Source organism: Cnephaeus nilssonii (assembly GCF_951640355.1).
Source record: "Cnephaeus nilssonii genome assembly, chromosome: 3".
Classification (NCBI taxonomy): domain Eukaryota; kingdom Metazoa; phylum Chordata; class Mammalia; order Chiroptera; family Vespertilionidae; genus Cnephaeus; species Cnephaeus nilssonii.
Window position 1 is genome coordinate 3,995,518 of NC_137074.1, and position 20,733 is coordinate 4,016,250.

The following is a 20,733-nucleotide window of genomic DNA, read 5'->3' on the forward strand; positions in this document are numbered from 1 at the left end:
ATTAATTTGTTTCAACAAAGCAACCAAAAGCCATGTTTTAGGAGATGAGTTGGTTTGATGATGATGGTTTTCTCTCTCTGCTGAGAATTGCCTATAGTTGAGGAAGCTGGCTGTCCTGGAGGGTGAGATGAACAAGGCTTTTCCCACTTTCTGGGACTACACGCTGATGTGTATATAGTCAGTTACCTACAGTTCCAGGCAGAGTGGGGTTAGGGTCTCAATAAAGGCATATAAATGCTGTGGCAGGGCTGAGGAGCAAGTGTCTGTAGCGGATGCTGGTGGGAGAACTGGGGGAGAAAGCGTTGGTGTTGGCTTCCAGAATGGTGTTGACAGGCAGAGATGGGTAGTGATATTTGGGGAACGGGGTTTGTCTTTTGGGCTGTAGTGTAGATTTGGGGAAAATGTGTAGCAGGAGGTAAGGTGGTGGTAATGACTGTGTAATATTACAGTGTACAGAGGTGAATGTATGAGCACTTACTGTGCAGTGATTTAAATGCTGTATGAGTGCTATGCCATTGATAATACAGTTTTATGGAATTATCCTCTCTGTGTAGATGAGACACTCAGTCACTTAGGAGTTTTAGAACTTTGCTTGAAGCCACCCAGTAAGTTGCGGAGCCAGGAGGTTAAACGAGGGCAGGCTGATGAGTCTGATGGTTTAGGGCCTTGAATAGCAACTGGGTTAAGCAACATTAAATGCTTTTTTTGGGATAGTGACCTAGCAATATATTAAGTGATTTTTAAAAAAAATATATTTTATTGACTTTTTACAGAGAGGAAGAGAGAGGGATAGAGAGTTAGAAACATCGATGAGAGAGAAACATTGATCAGCTGCCTCTTGCACACCCCCTACTGGGGATGTGCCCGCAACCAAGGTACATGCCCTTGACCGGAATCGAACCTGGGACCTTTCAGTCCGCAGGCCGACGCTCTATCCACTGAGCCAAACCAGTTTTGGCTATTAAGTGATTTTTAAACACAAAGGTCTTTAATAGAGTTTATCATGAGATTTACCCTATAATGGAGTTTTAAAATTGGCTGTACTTAGAGGTTGTCCTCATGGTTGTGGCCTTTAGCTAGATTCCATGATGACTTTTATGTTAACACTAGAGGCCCGGTGCACGAAAAATCATGCACCGAAGGGGTGTCCCCTCAGCCCGGCCTGTGCCCTCTCAAAGTCCGGGACTCCTCAGGGGATGTCCACCTAACAGCTTAGGCCCGCTCCCTGGGGGATCGGGCCTAAGCTGGCAGTCATACATCCCTCTGGCAGCCCGGGAGCCCTCAGGGGATGTCTGACTGACAGCTTAGGCCCACTCCCCAGAGGATTGCACCTAAGCTGGCAGTCAGAAATCCCTCTCACAATCTGGGACTGCTGACTCCTAACCACTCTCCTGCCTGCCTCATTGCCCCTAACCCCTCTGCCTGCCTGCCTCATTGCCCCTAACCCCTTACCTGCCTGCCTCATCGCCCCTAACCACTCTGCCTGCCTGCCTCATCGCTCCTAACTGCTCGCCTGCCTGCCTCATCGCCCCTGACCACCTCTGCTTCGGTCCCCGCTGCTGTGGCTTTGTCCAGAATGATGTCCGGAAGGTCGTTTGGCTGTCTGGTCTAATTAGCATATTACCCTTTTATTATTATAGATAGAAGCCCATTGCACGAAAAATCGTGCAGGGGACTCAGCCCTTGCAGCCCCGGCCACCCCAGCCAGCCCTCGCAGCCCCGGCTTCGTCATGAAGGTTGTTGGGCTGTTCGGTCTAATTAGCATATTAGCTATTATATAGGATGGAGGCTGAATTTGTTGGATCATTTTTCTCCTGCTTACTTATAAAAATTGTGATGCACTGAAGAGTAAAAAGAAGAAAATTAAAAATCACTGAGACTTTTATTAGCCTAAGACAGTCGGCAAATTGTGGCTCGCGAGCCACATGCGGCTCTTTGGCCCCTTGAGTGTGGCTCTTCCACAAAATACCACGGCCTGGGTGAGTCTATTTTGAAGAAGTGGCGTTAGAAGAAGTTTAAGTTTAAAAATCTTGGCTCTCAAAAGAAATTTAATCGTTGTACTGTTGATATTTGCCTCTGTTGACTCATCAGTTTGCCGACCACTGGCCTAAGACATTCATCATTAACCATATATTTTCTTCCATGGTTTTTCTGTGCTATTATTTTACTTTCCTGGAACTGTGCTTTGGGGAAGATTTTGAGCTCTTTCTGGTATATGACTTTTCCCTTCATGTAATACAATTACCATAAGAAGAAGTAAATGATTACATAATATTTTGTCATATGAATGTACCATAACCTATGCCACCTTTTCTTTTTGTCTTGAACATTTTTATTTTTTCTGTTTTTGAAATCATTTTAATGATACACTTTTGTATGTGAATTTTATATTTTCTATCATGAAATGGCTTTTTAATTTTTAAAATGTTTTTAATGACTTGAGAGAGAGAGAGAGAGAGAGAGGGGAAGGGGGAGGGGAGAAACATTAATTGGCTGCCTCCTGCACACGTGCTACGAGTCTGAAACCCCAGGCATGTACCCTGACCAGGTGATTGCACTGGGCATGGAGCAGAGTGGAAAAGCCTGAGTCGTTTCAAAATTGATAGGACTTAGTGAGACCCCTGTGAGTAGATGAAGTCAGCAGTTTTTAGTGAAGTCTCTAGAAGAATGGCGGTGCTGGGATAGAGCTGGCAAGGTGAGCTGTGTAAGGAAGGGTGAGGATGTTTAGGGATAGTGAATTGAGGTGATAATGTGACCCTGGAAGTGACCCAGCAGCTTGCTGTTGGTCTGGATACTGAGCGAGAAGTTAGGGTGGAGAAAAAGAGACCAGAATACTAGTAATGAGTTTCAAGCAAACTTTGAAGTACTTCCTTCGGCGAGAAAGATGGATAGAGGAATGAGCGGAGGGGCCAGGCACTGGAGGTAACGTGAGGTTGGGGTGGCATTTGGAGGGTAACTGGTGCTCTGAAGTATAAGGCCGCACGTACTAAGGATTTTTCGAGGAGGTGACCTTTTTGTAAGTTCCACAAAAGTGTAGCAGGGAAAACAAGTAAAACTAAACTCATTTTACTACTCTTAGTAATAGGCTTGTTGGAAGAAAATGTAAGCTGTTAATAATAGTGTGTGTTTTTTAATTAATTCTGGGCCTTGTTATTTTTATGTATTTTTGAAAATGCAAGGATAATTAAAAGCAGTGGTTTATAAAATTACATATAATTATGTATGTCTAAAAGTACATATTACCAACTAAGTATATGTGTGCATGCATTTATGTAAATAAATTATATATAACGTATATTTTATAAATAAAATTATATGTGTGTATATGTATTATTATACTTTAGACCATCCTATTTAGAAAAGTCAGTGTTCCCAGAAGGGAGAGAGCAGAGTGGTTTTCCAGGGCATCTCTTAGACACTAGTTATGAGAAGGGCTTGGAGGCTATCAATTGAACATGTTCTTCCTGTGTCTTCTGACAGACACTTAAGAAAATACTTTTATTAATTTCAGAGAGGAAGGGAGAGGAAGAGAGAGAGAGAAACATCAATGATGAGAGAGAATCATTGTTTGGCTGCTTCCTGAATGGCCCTGACTGGGGGTCGAGCCTGTACCTCGGGCATGTGCCCTTGACTAGAATGGAACCAGGGCCCTTTCAGTCCGCAGGCCAACGGTCTAGCCACTGAGCCAAACCCGCTAGGGCAGTGGTCGGCAAACTCATGAGTCAACAGAGCCAAATATTAACAGTACAACGATTGAAATTTCTTTTGAGAGCCAAATTTTTTATTTAAAAAAAAATATTTTATTGATTTTTTACAGAGAGGAAGAGAGAGGGTAGAGAGTTAGAAACATCCATGAGAGAGAAACATCGATCAGCTGCCTCTTGCACACACCCTACTGGGGATGTGCCCGCAACCAAGGCACATGCCCTTGACCGGAATCGAACCTGGGACCTTTCAGTCCGCAGGCCGACGCTCTATCCACTGAGCCAAACTGGTTTCGGCGAGAGCCAAAATTTTTAAACTTAAACTTCTTCTAACGCCACGTCTTCAAAATAGACGCGCCCAGGCCGTGGTATTTTGTGGAAGAGCCACACTCAAGGGGCCAAAGAGCCGCATGTGGCTCGCGAGCCGCAGTTTGCCGACCACTGCGCTAGGGCAACAGGCACTTTTTTGTTTACGAAATACATACACAAGTGAGATCACCCCAGACGTTTAGGTTAAGGAGGGAAATTAACCAGGGTGAACATGAAATACTGGACCCCATCCTTGTGTTAATCTCTGAGCACCTAGAGGTCATTGGGCCATTCCTTTTTATTTTTTAAAATAGGCTTTTATTGATTTTTTTTTTGGAGAGAGAGAGAGAGAGAGAGAGAGAGAGAGAAAGTAGAAACATCGATGATAGAGAAATATCGATCGGCTGCCTTGCACGTCCCCTACTGGGGATCCAGACTGCAACCCGGGCGTATGGCTTGACTGGGAATCGAGCCACCAACCTCTTGGTACATGGGATGGCGCTCAATGAGCCGTCCCGGTAGGGCTTGGCCATTCCTTTTTATTTTATTTTATTTAAAAAAATATTTTTATTGATTTCAGAGAGGAAGGGAGAGGGAGAGAGAGATTAGAAACATCAATGATGAGCGAGAATCATGGATTGGCTGCCTCCTGCATGCCCCCAGTGGGGATCGAGCCTGCAACTGGTCATGTGCCCTTGACTGGAATTGAACCTGGGACCTTTCAGTCCGCAATCCGATGCTCTGTCCACTGAGCCAAACCAGCTAGAGCTTGGCCATTCTTTTTAATTCCTCTTATGAACTAGGATTGACTTGAATTGAGGACATTATGTATAGGCGATCCTATATAATAATCCTATATAATAAAAGTGTAATATGCTAAATGTCCAATTGGTTGACAGTTTGGTCAACTGCTTGACCAGTAGCTATAATGTGCACTGACCACTAGGGGGCAGACACTCCGACCGGTATGTTAGCTTGCTGCTGGGGTCCTGCCGATTGGGTCTGGGCGAGAGGGCCAGACATGCCCTGGAGCCCTCCCTCAATCCCTTCCCGGCCGGCCAACCTCCTGCAGTTCCTCTCTGGCTGGCCGGCCCCCATTGGCCCTGATCGGGACTGGGTGAGATGGCCCCGATTGCTCCAATTGCCAGCCAGACTGAGGGACCCCACCCGTGCATGAGTTGGTGCACTGGGCCTCTAGTGTAAAATAATATCTTCAAGAAGCACATCAACAGAAGAGATTGAAAAATCTTGGTGTTTTGTACTTTGCTCTTGGTTCTATTAGCAAGGTAAAAGCAGGTTTCAAGGTTCAAAATATATGCTAGTGAAAAATTGGAAACTACCCAAATATTCCCCAATGGGTGTTTGCTTAAAGTAAACCTACTTCTGTACATAGTAATATACAACTATTTAAAATCGTACAAGTGTAAATTGTTGATGTAAAGATGTAAAATTATAAAAACAAGAGCAAAGATTTATTATTTTAAGGTGGTGAAATTTTATATGACTTTTAGTTCTTATTCCTAGTTTATTCTTTTTTAAAGCAATGAGCATATAATATTTTATAGACTAGAACAACAAAATTGCACACAATTGGGTTGGAATGGTGACAGGATTTGTTTCTAAGGCATATAGTTCTGATGAGAATGAGCTATAGTGGGTAGATTTGAGCAGGGAGTGCAAACAAAACAAGAAGGGCTCTTAGATAGGAACCGTAGAAATGGAGTAATGAGGTCAGTTAGAAAAACTTGCAAGGTGAAATCTAACACAAGAATTTGTGGATTGCATGTGGGGTAAGCAACAGGAAAGGTCCTAGATGGTTAGGGTTTTAGTTTGGGAGATGGGGTGATGGTGACACCCATCAACTAAGACTGAGAATATAAGAAGTAGTGGATTATTTTCTGTCCTCCCTGGTCTTTCGGCTCTTTTATTTTTTTTGAGCAGGTTAGAAGGATGGGGAGATGGATGGTAAATTCAGCTGTTTGGAAGTCAGTTTGGTTGGATTTGAATCTTATCTCTCTACCATTAGTCATTTATGACTTGGAGCCACTTCACTTCTCTGAGCCTTAGTTTCCTCACCTGTAAAATGGGGATGATAGTGCTACCTACCTTCTACAACTATTTATGGGATTAAGGAAATAGGTGTCCATTAAAGATAAGAGAGATTGTCATATGCGGTAATAACTGGGAAACAGTAATAACTGAGGCATCCAGGCTCAGTTCACTAGGCTTTCAGAAATGTGGACCTGAATTCTACAGAGAAAGGTGGGCTAGAGGCAAGCCAGCTTGTAAAAGTCTGCTTAATTCCATATATAACTTAAAAAGTACTTAATGTTGACTTTCAACCAACCGTCTTAGAAATGAGTCTTCTGGAACTTAGATCTGCTTATAGTAGAGGTTTTTCCTGGTATCTATATAGCAACCACTCTCCAGTAGTGGGAGTTGGGATGTTCAAAAGTTTTGTGGTCTAAGAATTCATATTTGAGGAACTCAATTCAAGAGAATACATGTAAATATGTTGACAGATTTGATGGTTGATATAAATTTTTGTAAATATTTTATGTTTTCACACTCAACTAATGGAAGATGAAGGATGGCAAGCAAAATAGAATATCAGTGGTAGTTTATTATTTTGAATTAGTGACGGGGCACTGTACTTTATACCAATTGATAACTTACGCCGAGAGTTTCAGTCTCTCTCATCCAGTAAAACAAAATATTTGTCAGTGCATTATGTATTATGGATAACATGCATATGAGGATGAAGTATTTCCCTCCTGTTTTCCTGTAATTAGTGCTGTACCCAAATATTCATTGTTTAATTTGGTCTCATTTGAGGCTAGATACAGTCCCAGAGAGGCCAAGTAACTTGATGCTTGAGGTAGCAAAAATTTGGGGCAATATTTATTTAGTCCTTTCTGCTCTTAGTTCTTGAACCTTCTCTCTCCAGTGCTTACTCATGGTTTTGTTAAGACTTTTCATATAATTTCATGAGAAATCACATCCTTCTATCCCCTTTATTACGTATCTCAGATACTCCCACTTCCCACATGCCTTTGGAGTTGTATAATTCAAGACCCAGGTTTCTAACTCTTCATGCTGTTGTAGCTTGCTCAAAGCTTCAGTGCAAAAATGACTTAACTGCTATTGGACTTACCCTCTTTGCAGTTTGTCTTCCTAAAAAAATTTTGTTGTTGTTAAGGGAACATATAACAGTCTGTTATATGCTGTAATCAAAATTTTTCTGCTTCCATTCTCCTAAATGAAATGCTTTTTACAAGTTGATTTACTACTTAGAAGCTTTATTTCATGTTCAGGATGGTTGAGGCAGAAGAATGGATTCTTCTTGTTTGGGGTTCTCTGTGCCTCCTGAACTTGTGTGACTTTTTCTTTATCAGGTTAGGGAAGTTTTCTGCCATTATTTCTTCAAACACCTTCTCTATTCCTTTCTCCCTTTCTGCCTCTTCCGGCACACCTATTTTAATACTGTTATGTTTCACATTGTCCCACAAGTCCCTTAAGCTGTCCTCCTGTTTTTTAATTGTTTTTTTTCTTTTTGGTTCTCTAATTGAGTGATGTTTTCAACTCTGTCTTCTAATTCACTGATTTGATCCTCAGCTTCCCCTAATCTGCTGTGTATTCCTTCCAATGTATTCTTTATTTGTGTTATGTCATTCTTTATTTCAGACTGTTCTTTTTTCATAGTTACTATATCTTTTTTCATACTGTTGAGCATTTTTAACATCATTACTCTGAACTATGTTTCAGATATATTTCTTACCTCTGCTTCATTTATCTCTTCTTCTGGAGAATTAGCTAGTACTTTCATTTGGAGATTGTTTCTTTGTTTCCTCATTTTGGTTGTCTGTTTGTGCTTGTGACTATGTTTTAGGTAGACTCTCTGTACCTCTCAGTCTCTAGTGCAGGACAGTGTTAAAGGCTGTTTCTGACTAATTGGATCAGGCAGAGACTCAAAGCCTCTGGAGACTGCCTCCGACTTGAATTGCCTCCCCCGCAATCGTCCTCAGGGCAAGGTGTTTTCCAATAGGGTGTGTCAACTGTCTTCCCGCCAGGCAAGGCAGATGTCTATGTGGGAAAGATGTCCTCTGCTGCGTGAGGGAATGACTCAGCCCAGGAAATATGAGGTGTCTGCCTTCTGAGCTCTATCCCCCGAGTCCCCAGTCCTGGCTTCTACTCTCACAGCTCCAGTCCACTTCACCCTCCCTCTGCCAGAGTACAAGGTGGGTGGCTCCACAGGGAGTTTTTGTGCATTGGCCCTTTAAGAGGGTGCCCGAACTTTCAGCTGCCACTCCCTGGCAGACAGCACCCCACTGCTTTTCACAGCTAGATGTTATGTGGGTACCCTCCTCAGTTTGGTACTCTCTGCTGGGGAGCCCAGCTGGGGGATTAGATCCCAGAGTTCTCAGTGGCAACCCCCCACAGCTGAGATATCTCTCCGGGACTTCAGTTGCCGTCTGTGGGTGCCAGGCCAGCCCTTTTGTGCCTCCGCCCCCCCTACCAGTCTCTATGCGGTCCTTGGGTATCAGGTTCTCTCCTGTGAGTTTTCCGTTGATTATTCAGGAAGCCTTTCTATATTTCAGTTTAATTCCAGCTTGTTCCTGGGAGCATGTCCGTGCAGCATCCTCCTACTCTGCCGCCATTTTTAATCCGGGGGTAGCTTATTCTTAATTGACAGCTTTATTTTTTTTTAGTAGCTGCTGCATGTGTTCTCATTTTTTTTCTTCCTTTATTGATTAAGGTATTATATATGTGTCCTTATCCCTCCACTGCCCCCCCTCCCCACTCATGCCCTCATCTCCCTGGTGTCTGTGTCCATTGGTTATGCTTATGTGCATGCATACAAGTCCTTTGGTTGATCTCTCCCCTTTACCCACATCCTCCCCTACCTTCCCTACCTTCCCTCTGAGGTTTGAGCATCTGATTGCTTTTGAACTATTTAAATCCCATTGTGCATTGTATTTTATTTTTCCTGTGGGATCAAAATTATACAAGAATATATATACAGTATATGTATATCTCATGTAAAATTAATGATAGTAAAAAACAACTGTCTGTATTTCCACCTAGCTTGAGAAGTAAAACAGTACCTACCAGAACTTTTTAAGCTTGTGTCATACTAATTTTTTTCACCTGCTGCATGTAATGTTTCTCTACTACTTTATTTTGAAACTAGATAGGATTTTTAGTTTTGTGTCATTACAAAACATTGTGACATTGGAGAAAACATCATACCTGCCACTTAATTCATCAACTCCTCAGTTAATCTGGATTTGCCATATCATGCTAATTTGTTCATTTCAATCACAGTTTTGCCACTCTTGGTCTTTGTGGATTAGTATTAATTTTTAAAAAATACATTGTTATTAATTTCAGAGAGGAAGGGGGAGTGAGAGAGAGATGGAAACATCAGTGATGAGAGAATCATTAATCAGCTGCCTCCTGCATGCATGCCCCCTACTGAGGCTTGAGCCCACAACCCAGGCATGTCCCCTGACTGGGAATTGAACCGTGGCCTCCTAGTTCATAGGTCAGCACTCAACCACTGAGCCACACTGGCCAGGTGGATTAGTATTATTTTTATAAATCTCAGTATGTCAGTGCTTTTAACTGTGTTGATATTCTCACCCTCCTCCTCCTCTTCCTCTCTTTTCCCCTCCCTCCTTTCCCCTCCTCTCTGAAGATATGTTGTGCATTAATTAATTTTATGCAATGATTTTTAGACAACTAAAAAATGGTTTGTAAATTTAACTTCAAACCACGTAAGTTCAGTTCCTAGATTGTTCATTGATCATTTGTTATATTGCCTTTAGCAAAATGTGAGCTAAAACATACTGTAAGAGATTCTCGGGATTACGGGAGGTTCCTGTAGTTAGCATAGGAGATGCTTTTCATTAGCATCTAATCTTTGCTGCATAATTGGTGAATGGTTGGGAGGAAAGATGAAAAATTCACTATAGGTTTTTCTCAAGAAAATTTAAAATATGAGCATTCTTTTCATATAATTTGTTACTGAGTGTGAAAAGGGACCACTCTGGCCCTGACTGGTATTGCTCATGTGGTTGGGCGGCATCCCATGCCCTGAAAGGTTGCCGGCTCCATTCCCAGTCAGGGCATGTGCCCAGGTTGCTGGCTCAGGCCCCCAGTAGGGAGCATGCAGGAGGCAGCTAATCGAAATTTCACTCTCACGTCAATGTTTCTCTCTCTCCCTGCTTCTCTGAAAATCAATAAACATTCAAAAAAAAAAAAGAAGAAGAAGAAAGAAGAAAGAAAAGTAACCACCCTGGAGGATATGTAGAAATAAGACAGACAGTGAAAGAAAAATACCACATGATCTCACTCATTTATGGATAATAAAGAACATTATAACCTGATGAATAAAAAGATAGATACAGAGGCAGAGAAGCATCGAACAGACTGTCAAATTACAGCGGGAAGGCTGGGGAGTGTTAGGGGGGCGGGAGGTAAGAGATCAACCGAAGGACTTGTATGCATGCATAGAAGCATAACCAATGGACACAAGACACTGGGGGTGGGGGGTAAGGGCATGTGCAAGGGGGTAGGGAAGGCCAGGGGAAGGTCAATGGGGAAAAAAAAGGAGACATGTACTACTATTTGTAATACTTGAAACAATAAAAAAAAATAGAATCCTTATTTAAAGCAATCCATGGTCAAGACTTGAGTTTCTCATACTCAGTATATAATGACTTAATTGCTGTGTATGTCAGCAGCACATTTTGTAACTTGAGATATTTTACCCCTTGCTGCTTTTCAAATGAGTGATTAATGGATGACTTCTAAAAGATGTCAGATTGTCCGGCCAGCGTGGCTCAGTGATTGAGCATTGACCTATGAACCCGGAGGTCACAGTTTGATTTCCTGGTTAGGGCACATGGCTGGGTTGCTGTCTTGATCCCAGGTGTGGGGCGTGCAAGTGGCAGCTGATCAGTGATTCTCTCTCATCATTGATGTTTCCATCTCTCTCTCCTTTTCCCTTCCTCTCTGAAATCAATAAAATATATTTAAAAGATGTCAGATTTAGGGTCAGACTTTTTTTTTAATATATATTTTATTGATTTTTTACAGAGAGGAAGAGAGAGGGATAGAGTGTCAGAAACATCGATGAGAGAGAAACATCGATCAGCCGCCCCCTGCACACCCCCTACTGGGGACGTGCCCGCAACCAAGGTACATGCCCTTGACCGGAATCGAACCCGGGACTTTTGAGTCCGCAGACCGACGCTCTATCCACTGAGCCAAACCGGTCTCCGCGGGTCAGACTATTTTGATGATCTATAGTCAGATGCATTATGCATGTACCACTGGCTCATCCATACTTAGTACCTCTAGATATTTAAAATACTTAAGAAATGATCTGCTAATTTCTAACAACTTTTAATAAAAAAAAATACTAATGTCTTGATTCTTTTTATAAAGTGCTTTTGTAACAGTAATATCTTTTTCTATTGAAACCATTGACGTTCTTGGGGTTTAGGTAGCACTGTAAAATTTTATATGTGAAGCATACGATGTTTAGAGCTTAAAGGATTTGATGATATATTGTGTATAGCTAGAGATTTCATTTATATTTTCTTTTTCCATGTTTTATGCTAGAATTGAAAAAACTGATCATTTATGTGGGGGAAAAGTTGTTAGAGAATATGTCTTTGAAGTAAAAAAACACCTTTAATCTTTATTATTCCAATATTATTTTTGTAAATAAAACTATTTTGATGCAGTATTTTAATGTTTATCCATCCATCTATCCATACAACCCTCAAATTGGATACCGTTTAGGGTTTTACTTGCTAACATATTGGCATTTGAACTAGAAGATGGTTCTATAGAAATGGAATCTGAAAATAGGTAATGATTTTAGACAGGCAATTCCTAATTTACAAATAATTTATTCATTTAAACCCCTGTCCCTGAGCTCCTCTTCCAGTTGTTGCTATTTGGACTTAGAGCTTTTAAAGAACTTGTAAGATCATCAGTAAGAGAAATAAATGGACAGCAGAAATATTTGGGGTCAATAAATATAGACTCAAATCTAAATTATGATCCATTTCCCTAAAAATGTTTTTCTTTAAACTGCCTCAGTAGTTTTTTGCTTTTTATTGCAACACTATTAGAATTCTATCAGTTAGGGGTTCATTTGTGTTAACTAGTATCCTTGTTGAAAATTGCAAATTTAGTTAAAGTGAATTATTTTAGCCCAGTTGATTTCTTTCTATCAGTTACCTGACGTGAAACTACACTTGAGGCAATAGGAGTGTTAGATGGTAATTTGGGAATGTACTTAGGTGAAAGGATTATTATTAAGCAGGATGATTGGGATGCCATAATGTAAAATTTAGGGAATTACAGGTAATAGGAGTTGAGAGAGTGCTAACAGAGAAAAACGAACCAATTTTAGAATTTGTCCAGATGAAGAAGATCTAGAATTGGTTAACTTCCTCTGTTTGTTCTGCAGGGTCCCTAGTGCCCATGACCAGTAATATCCTTGAGAATCAATAGGTTTCTTTTGGCTAGCCTGGGAACTGACCAAGATAAGCAACATTGTTTTATTAGGAATATTTATTGAATTCCATAGTATCAATTTAAAAAATAAATTTTTAGACTGAACTCATTTATAAATTAGGTTTTAGTCTGTAAGCTTGTCTTTGTCTCTTCTGCTATTTTGTGCTCTCAGTTGATAACAACAACAAGGTTGCTTTTGCTTTCTGTCAGTCATTATGGAATTTGCTGGTCAGTCATGAAATTATCAATGGAAGCAGTAAGTAGGAAGTACAGTAAAATAATTAGAATAAAGTAAGAGAAGCCATTCGGAGAGCAAAAGAGGGCTTGTGGGCTTAGAGGAGCGGTTGTGAACAGTGTCTCAGACTTCATTTATAAGTAACATTGGTAGATTGACATGTTATCTTTCCTATAAAGTAATTTTCATTACCTGTGATTACCTCTGATAGTAAGTCATGATGAAGGCGAACTTGCATTCATACTGATTTGTGAATTGACGGAGATTACAATATATAGATTCCCCCCAGTTAAATTACGTAGAATAATAGAATGTTGACTTTTATTTCATATCTACAAATGTGTGAAGTTTTCATTGGTAGTAGGCAGATTTCAAAATGTTTTTCTTCCTGACAATAGAACACTTTAATAAAAATTATTTTCAAGCTTAAATAAATGTTAGTAATGAATTTGAATTAATTTTATGTCTGTTTGGGGGATTGTAGTTACATTAGATATTCCTCAATTAGGGATAATTGTCTTGCATCCTTATCTCTCATCATAATCTGTTTTTCTTCACACAGTGTTGTAGTTTTGCTGCTGGACTCTTCCCTCCCTTCCCCCACCCCATCAGGATGATATGAGACTTGAAAGAAGACGATGCATACAGGTGACTCAGTTTTAAAATTCAGTAAGACTATGCTGTCTGCGAGAATGTGGAATATTTTGAATGGGGAGCTTTCTGGTAAACACTGTTAGTGGGGAGAATTATTTAGATCAGTAATGCAAAAATAGCTGGGCTGTTTATTTAACTTGACTTTGGAAATCAGTTTGATAATTAGTGGCTTATAGTGGTAATACAAATACAGCTTAGTAATTGCTGGTACTTAACCTTTTTAAAAGTGGATGGTTGACTAATACTTTGAGAATTGAAGTATTTCTGTTAAAAATAAATAAACTATTTCCTTTATAGTTGAATGCATGTTTCCGTTAGATTCCTGTTAGAATAGAACAAGTCTTTTAAGGCTATAACAGTGTATCTGAAATTAAATTAAGGATATTACACCTATATGTATGATCCCTTTATAAAATATGGCCTAGGATTTTGATCCTCCCTCTTTTCCTTCCTTCTTCTCTCCCTCCTTCCTTTCCTCCTTCCCTTTCATCCTTTTGCCATTTATATAGGAAAAGCAGTATGGAGTCATTTTTGAAAGAATATTTTTGACTGTTTTATAATTAATTGAGGTGCTCTTAATCATATATGGAAAAATTGAGGCTAATTCATGTATGGCTATGTTCAAACTCTTGAAAATGTAGTGTAGCTAATGGATAAAGTGTTACTAACTTTTAAACTTGTATCTTCTTAAATTAGGCCGATTATGAGGCATTTTGTTGAACCAAGTGGCTTATTTTTGTAGACTTGGTCAAAGATGGTCTTACTTGATTATATTTATAAATCGTTTGAAAATGTGGTTTTAACTGGAAAAGAAGTAAGTGCATAAATCCTGGATAGATAATTAATTACATTATTGGTGTAGCTGTTAACGATTTTGTCATTGGTTTTGTTTTTAGTGATCTTTGTTTTAAAAAAGGAAAAGTTAACTTTTTTTTTTTTACTTTGGAGTGAATTTATAAAAATAACTCAGGTGTACCATTTTGTATGAAAAAGTGTGCTTGAACATATTGCAAATTAAATTATAGATCAAATAATATTTTACATTCATGAGGGACTTAAAGACTATGATGCTAATCCTTTGTAACTAAAAGATGGGTGAGGAATCATCTGTAATCTGTCCCTCAAGCGTGCACATACATTTTTGCCTGAACATATTAGATGTATGCCTTGTACACAGTCTAGTTGAGTGGCTGATATACTGAGGCTGAATATCACCATCATAGAGAAATAAGTAGAAACATTTACAGAGAAAATTTTAGAGTTTTATGAAAATTTTGTTGTCAGATCTTATAAGTTTGACCTTTTGGTGCAGAAGAGTTTCTCAGCACTGCCCGCTCCCGATTGCCCCTTGGGCTCTGCTCTGCACGGTGGCTGTGCCCAATAGATGCTCACTTTCCACCGAGGTCAGTAAGGAACAAGGTGTTTTTGGGGTGTCTCATAGACTTACTCATGAATATTAATAATTTTGGAGATTTTTTCTTATGAAAGTTAGAAGTGGCAAAGTTGCTATTTTCTTTTTACTTCATAAGATAAGAAGAGTTTTCAGAAAGCTTTCTTTTGAAAGGCTTATCGATAAACTGAAATACCTAAAGAGTAAATACAGTTTATAAGGATTATCTAGTTATTTTTATGAGTGCTAGAACAAAAACAAAATCTACAAATATTAGATTTATGACATAATACAGTCTCTGTTAGTTGGCCTTGTATTCCTTAAAAATTTTCAACATTTATTGGCTATAAAGGACAAAAATCAAGAAAGCAGTTCTGGTTCTTTCTAATAAATGTATTAGCTGTTGATGTATTTCCCTCTAAACAATTTGAAAGTTAATACTTGTTTTTGAATATAGAATAACAGCTTTCATAGTAATCATTAATGAGTGCAGCAGTTTGCTCTTGTTTTATCATGCACACATTTATTACACTTCAACTGGTAGAATTTCACCACAGAAAGGCCCATAAGGCGTTTTCAATGAAAGTTATTTCTAGAATGCTTATGCACACTTGAAAGAGAATATGCTGTTTTCCTCAGGCATTTGTGGTGCTGATTTTATGTTGGTTAGATGCGCTGATACCTCATTCTCCTACCATTCATTGATCGGGTGCATGCTCCGGATGCTAGGCAGGACATTGAAGTAGCCACTGACTGGTCTTTCAAAAGCCAAAGCTTAATAGATTTTTACTGAACACCACGCCAAAGTTAAACTGTGATGTGTCTCTAGTGTGTGTGTGTGTGTGTGTGTGTGTATTCCTGTACTTGTTAATTTGTGGGTCTTTTCACTTATTTGAATATATAATTAGAACATAAATGAGGTAAAATTGGATTATTTTGTTAATTTTTGGAAGAAAAATCATTTGTGACAGAACAGTTATTTGGCTAACATTTGCTTTGTACCAGGTACTGAAATAGATACTCTGCCCACAAGGATCCTTGTGCTTAGGAATCAAGGAACACATTTCATTTGGAGGAGGGGACGCATATAAACAAATGATGCAATGGGTGCTTATGGGAAAATTTTAAGACTTATTTATTGAATTCAAGGCATCTAGACTAAAAACAGAAAACACTCTCTGGTTAATAGCAATCATGGTAATGGTTTCACCTGACACCTAAATACTGATGTTGTCAAAAATCTATTTGTCCAACTGCTCTCTCTCCTGAGCTCTTGACTTGTGTAACTGCCCCCTGGATGTCTCTCACTCCCACTCACCTCCCACTTACTCCTGTTAGTGATAGTGACACCGTCCTATTCACCATCATCCTGGGAACTAGGGAGACACTCTTTATCCCTTTGAATTAAGAGGTAACCAAATTCAGTTTATTTAGGATGTAGAATCACTTACTTCTGAGGTTAAATTTGGAAGATGTACCGACTCAGATTACTGTGCACATTAACATAAAGGCTCTTGCATTTTTCAAATGTATTTGATAAAAGGTCCTTCCCTCTGATTTATTTGTTGTTTATACCCGTTAACGTTTAATGGAGATAAATTTGAGAAAAGCTGTTGAACATAGCAGTTGATTCCATTCTTTTTCGTTGTTGTTGTTGCCATAGACTTCCTTAAAAATTAAATTGTTACACAATAGTGATAGGTTAGTGACTTTAAAACTTGAAATAGTTCTAGAACATACAGAACTGTAACTCTTTGAGATTGAATAGCCTTAGAAATTCATTTTAAATTATGCTAATTTATGTTGTTGTCATATTTCTTTTATATATGAACTAGAGGCCCGATGCACGAATGAAGATTCGTGCAAGAATGGGCCTTCGTTCCCCTGCCTGCCGGCACCGCCTTCACTCTGGCCAGAGCAGCTTTTCCACTCTGGCTTGGAGCCGCCTTTCCGCTCCGGCCTGGAGCCACCTTTCTGTCTTCCCACCTGCCCAGAGGCCTGGAGCAGCTGGGGTGGTGCAGAACACCTGCATTGTCGCCATGGCGATGACCCAAGCGTCCTGCCCTGTCCCTGGCCGTTCCACGCCTTCATATGCAAATTAACCCACCATCTTTGTTGGGTTAATTTGCATACTCCTGACTGGCTGGAGGGCATAGCAAAGGTACGGTCAATTAGCATGTTACTCTTTTATTAGGTAGATCTAACTGCTTAAAACAGTGGTTCCCAATCTTTTTTTTTGGCCATGCCCCACCTAAGCATCTCTAAAATCCTGATGCCGCCCTTGTGACATATAATTCGTATTACTCAAAAAGTAAACTATTCACGTGGAGGAAGCCTAAAAGTCCATTAACTTGGTCTAAACAAGCTTCCAAAGAACATGGCATCCATGAAAGAGAAAAATAAAAGAAAGAAAGGACAGTTGAAGTACTGAGGAAGAAATCACTAAGAAATTGTTAAAAAAAAAAAATGAAACGAAAAAATAGCAAATTAAGTTTCAGAACATATAATAGAGAATTGAAATGCATAAATATGTCACAATATATATTTACATACTGTATATGAGGCCCCTAGAACCATAAGTAATGCAAAAAATTCACTGTTAATAACTCATTCTTGAATTGCCCCCCTTAAAAGTCAAATTGCCCCCCTGTGGGGCTTATGCCCCACGTGGAGAACCACTGGCTTAAAACCATTTGATACTTTACTGACAGTCTTTTTAAAAATTTTTTATAACTTACTATAGTCTTTTAAAATTTAAACATTTCTTTACCATTAATATTCTTTTATAGCATTACTAGAGGCCCGGTGCACGAAATTCGTGCACAGAGGTGTGTGTCCCTCAGCCCGGCCTGCACCCTCTCCAATCTGGCACCCCTCGGGGGATGTCCGACTGCCGGTTTAGGCCCGATCCCTGCGGAATCGGGCCTAAACCGGCAGTCGGACATCCCTCTCACAATCCAAGACTGCTGGCTCCTAACCACTCGCCTGCCTGCCTGCCTGCCTGATTGCTCCTAACGCTTTTGCCTGCCAGCCTGATCGCCCACTAACTGCTCCCCTTCTGGCCTGATTGACGCCTAACATCTCCCCTGCCAACCCAATAGCCCCAACTGCCCTCCCCTGCTGGCCCAATCGCCCCCAGCTGGCCCAATTGCTCCCAACTGCCCTTCCCTACCGGCCCGATGGCCCCCAGCTGCCCTCCCCTGCAGGCCTAGTCTCCCCTAACTGCCCTCCCCTGCAGGCCTGGTTGTCCCCAACTGCCCTCCCCTGCAGGCCTGGTCGCCCTCAACTGCTCTCCCCTAACGGCCTGATCTCGCCCCAACTGCCCTCCCCTGCCGGCCTGTTCGCCCCCAGCTGCCCTCCCCTGCCGGACTGATTGTCCACAACTGCCCTCCCCTGCCTACCATCTTGTGGTGGCCATCTTGTGATGACGTGAGGGCACCATGCGAGGGTATAGTTGTTAATGCCTAATTAGTGTTTTACAGATCAGTTGCTATTTATTTAATCTACTAGAAGCCCGATGCACGAAATTCGTGCACGGCGGGGGGTTGTCCCTCAGCCCAGCCTGTACCCTCTCCAATCTGGGACTCCTGTAGGGCAGTCGGACATACCTCTCACAATCCAGGACTACTGGCTCCCAACTGCTTGCCTGTCTGCCTTCCTGATTGCCCCTAACCGCTTCTGCCTGCCAGCCTGATCACCCCCTAACTACTCCGCTGCCAGCCTGGTTGATGCTTAACTGCTCCCCTGCCAGCCTGTTTGCCCCCAACTTCCCTCCTCTGCCAGCCTGGTCACCCCTAACTGCCCTCTCCTGCAGGGTTGATCACCTCCAACTGCCCTCCCTTGCAAGCCTGGTCCCTCTCAACTGCCCTCCCTTGCAGGCTTGGTCCCTCTCAACTGCCCTCCCTTGCAGGCCTGGTCCCTCACAACTGCCCTCCCTTGCAGGCCGGGTGCCTCCCAACTGCCGTCTCCTGCTGGCCATCTTGTAGTGGCCATCTTGTGTCCACATGGGGGCAGGATCTTTGACCACATGGGGACAGACATATTGTGTGTTAGAGTGATGGTCAATCTGCATATTACTCTTTTATTAGATAGGATAGAGGCCTGGTACAGGGGTGGGGGCCAGCTGGTTTGCCCTGAAGGGTGTCCTGGATCAGGGTGGGGTTCCCTTGGGGCGAGGGGCCTGTGGTGGTTTGCAGGACAGCCATGCCCCCTGGCAACCCAAGTGGAGCCCTGGTATCTGGAATTTATTTTCCTTCTACAATTGAAACTTTGTAGCCTGGAGTGGAGCCAAGCCTGCTGCTCCCTCCGGGGCGGCAGCCATTTCTGTGGCAGTTAATTCACCTTCTACAATTGAAACTTTGTAGCCTTAAGCGGGTGAGCCCGGCCAGGGTGTGCGGAAAGCTTTGCTTCCCCTGTTGCCGCTGGCAACCCTGGCCTGCTCTCTCAAGCTCCATTCTGCCGCCAATTGTTTGAATTTGTTTACCTTCTATAATTGAAACGTTGTAGCTTAAGTGGAGGCTTAGGCCTGCAATGGCTATCGGAAAGCTTGGCTTGCTCTGTTACCTGGGAAACCTTGCTCTCTGTGGCTGTAGCCATCTTGGATGGAGTTAATTTGCATACTTGCCCTGATTGGCTGGTGGGCGTGGCTTGGCTGGTGGGCATGGCTTATGTAGCGGAGTGATGGTTAATTTGCATATTACCATTTTATTAGAGAGGATTCCTCATTGTTGCTAATTAGTTCATAAGTAATGTTTAAGTGAACATTACTGTGACGGTCTTTGTGTTCTTTGATTTATTGCTTTAGGTCCAACTGCTAGAAGTTGAAATTGTTGAGTTAGAGGATATGTACCGTATTTTCCGGCGTATAAGACGACTTTTTAACCCAGGAAAATCTTCTATACACCCAGTCGTCTTATACGCCGGAAAATATGGTATATTTTTTAGACTTTTGATATGTATTTTCAAATGTCATTTAAAAGTACAATTTACAATTCTACTAGCAATAATTTCTCCATATTCTAGAATTCTGGGTACTTGAAACTGTTTGCCAATTTGATAGGGAAAACACAATTTAATATTTTAATTTGCATTTGTTTGAATATTAGTGAGATTAAGCTTCCCATGTTTGTTATTCATATGTTCTGTGAATTTTCCTTTTCTTTTTTCTTTAATATTCACCAGAGGATATTTTTTCACTTTGATTTCTAGAGAGAGTGGAGGGGAGGGAGGGAGAGAAATATCCGAGAGAGAGAGAGAGAGAGAGAGAGAGAGAGAGAGAGAGAGAGAAAGAAAGAAATATTTACGTGAGACTGACACATCGATTGGTTGCCTCCCACACTCGCCCTCGGGCGGGGAGTGAACCTTAACCCAAGTATGTGCCCTTGACTGGGAATGGAACACAGGACCCTTTGGTCCGAGGGCCAGCGCTGTAACTACTGTGACAAACTGGCCAGGGCTGAATTTCCTTTCAATATTTTTTGCTGATTATTTCTCTTGGATTTTTTATTTCTTGTTAATTTATAAGAGTTCCTCATTGAAACCTTACTATATGCCAAGAACTATTCTAAATGTTTTATATTTATTAACTTATATTTTCTTGATTATAACTCTGAGATAGGTATGATGACTAGTAGAGCTAGGTTACAAACCCAGGAACATGACTCCTGACTCTTAACCAGTATGTTCCTACTTTGTTACTTCTGCTAATACATTGTCCAGTTTGCATTTGTGTTTTAATTTTGCTGATAGCATCTTTTTATACAGGAGCTTTAAGTTTTTGTATGGAGGGACTAGTGTAATGCCTAGTGTAATTAGTTAATGCTTAGTGTAATGCCTAGAACATGATTGATTCTCAAATATTTGTTGGACGAATGAGAAATAAACCCATTAATAATCTGTTAACGGCG

General features: G+C 41.0%; 1 protein-coding gene across 11 annotated transcripts in view; it reads left to right on the forward strand.

Moving 5' to 3' along the window:
* Positions 1 to 20,733, forward strand: part of DYRK1A (dual specificity tyrosine phosphorylation regulated kinase 1A) — a 134,004-nt gene that overhangs the window by 44,851 nt on the left and 68,420 nt on the right. For 9 of the 11 annotated variants that reach the window (XM_079761996.1, XM_079761990.1, XM_079761994.1 and 6 more), the window contains one exon: positions 13,346 to 13,431. The exons of 1 other annotated variant lie outside the window; for it this stretch is intronic. In XM_079761996.1, the coding sequence (XP_079618122.1) occupies positions 13,422 to 13,431 (10 nt within the window). In that variant the 5' untranslated portion in view covers positions 13,346 to 13,421. Of the gene's footprint in view, positions 1 to 11,114; positions 11,217 to 13,345; positions 13,432 to 20,733 lie in introns of all 11 variants that reach the window. One more of the 11 variants, XM_079761993.1, reaches the window with a different exon arrangement.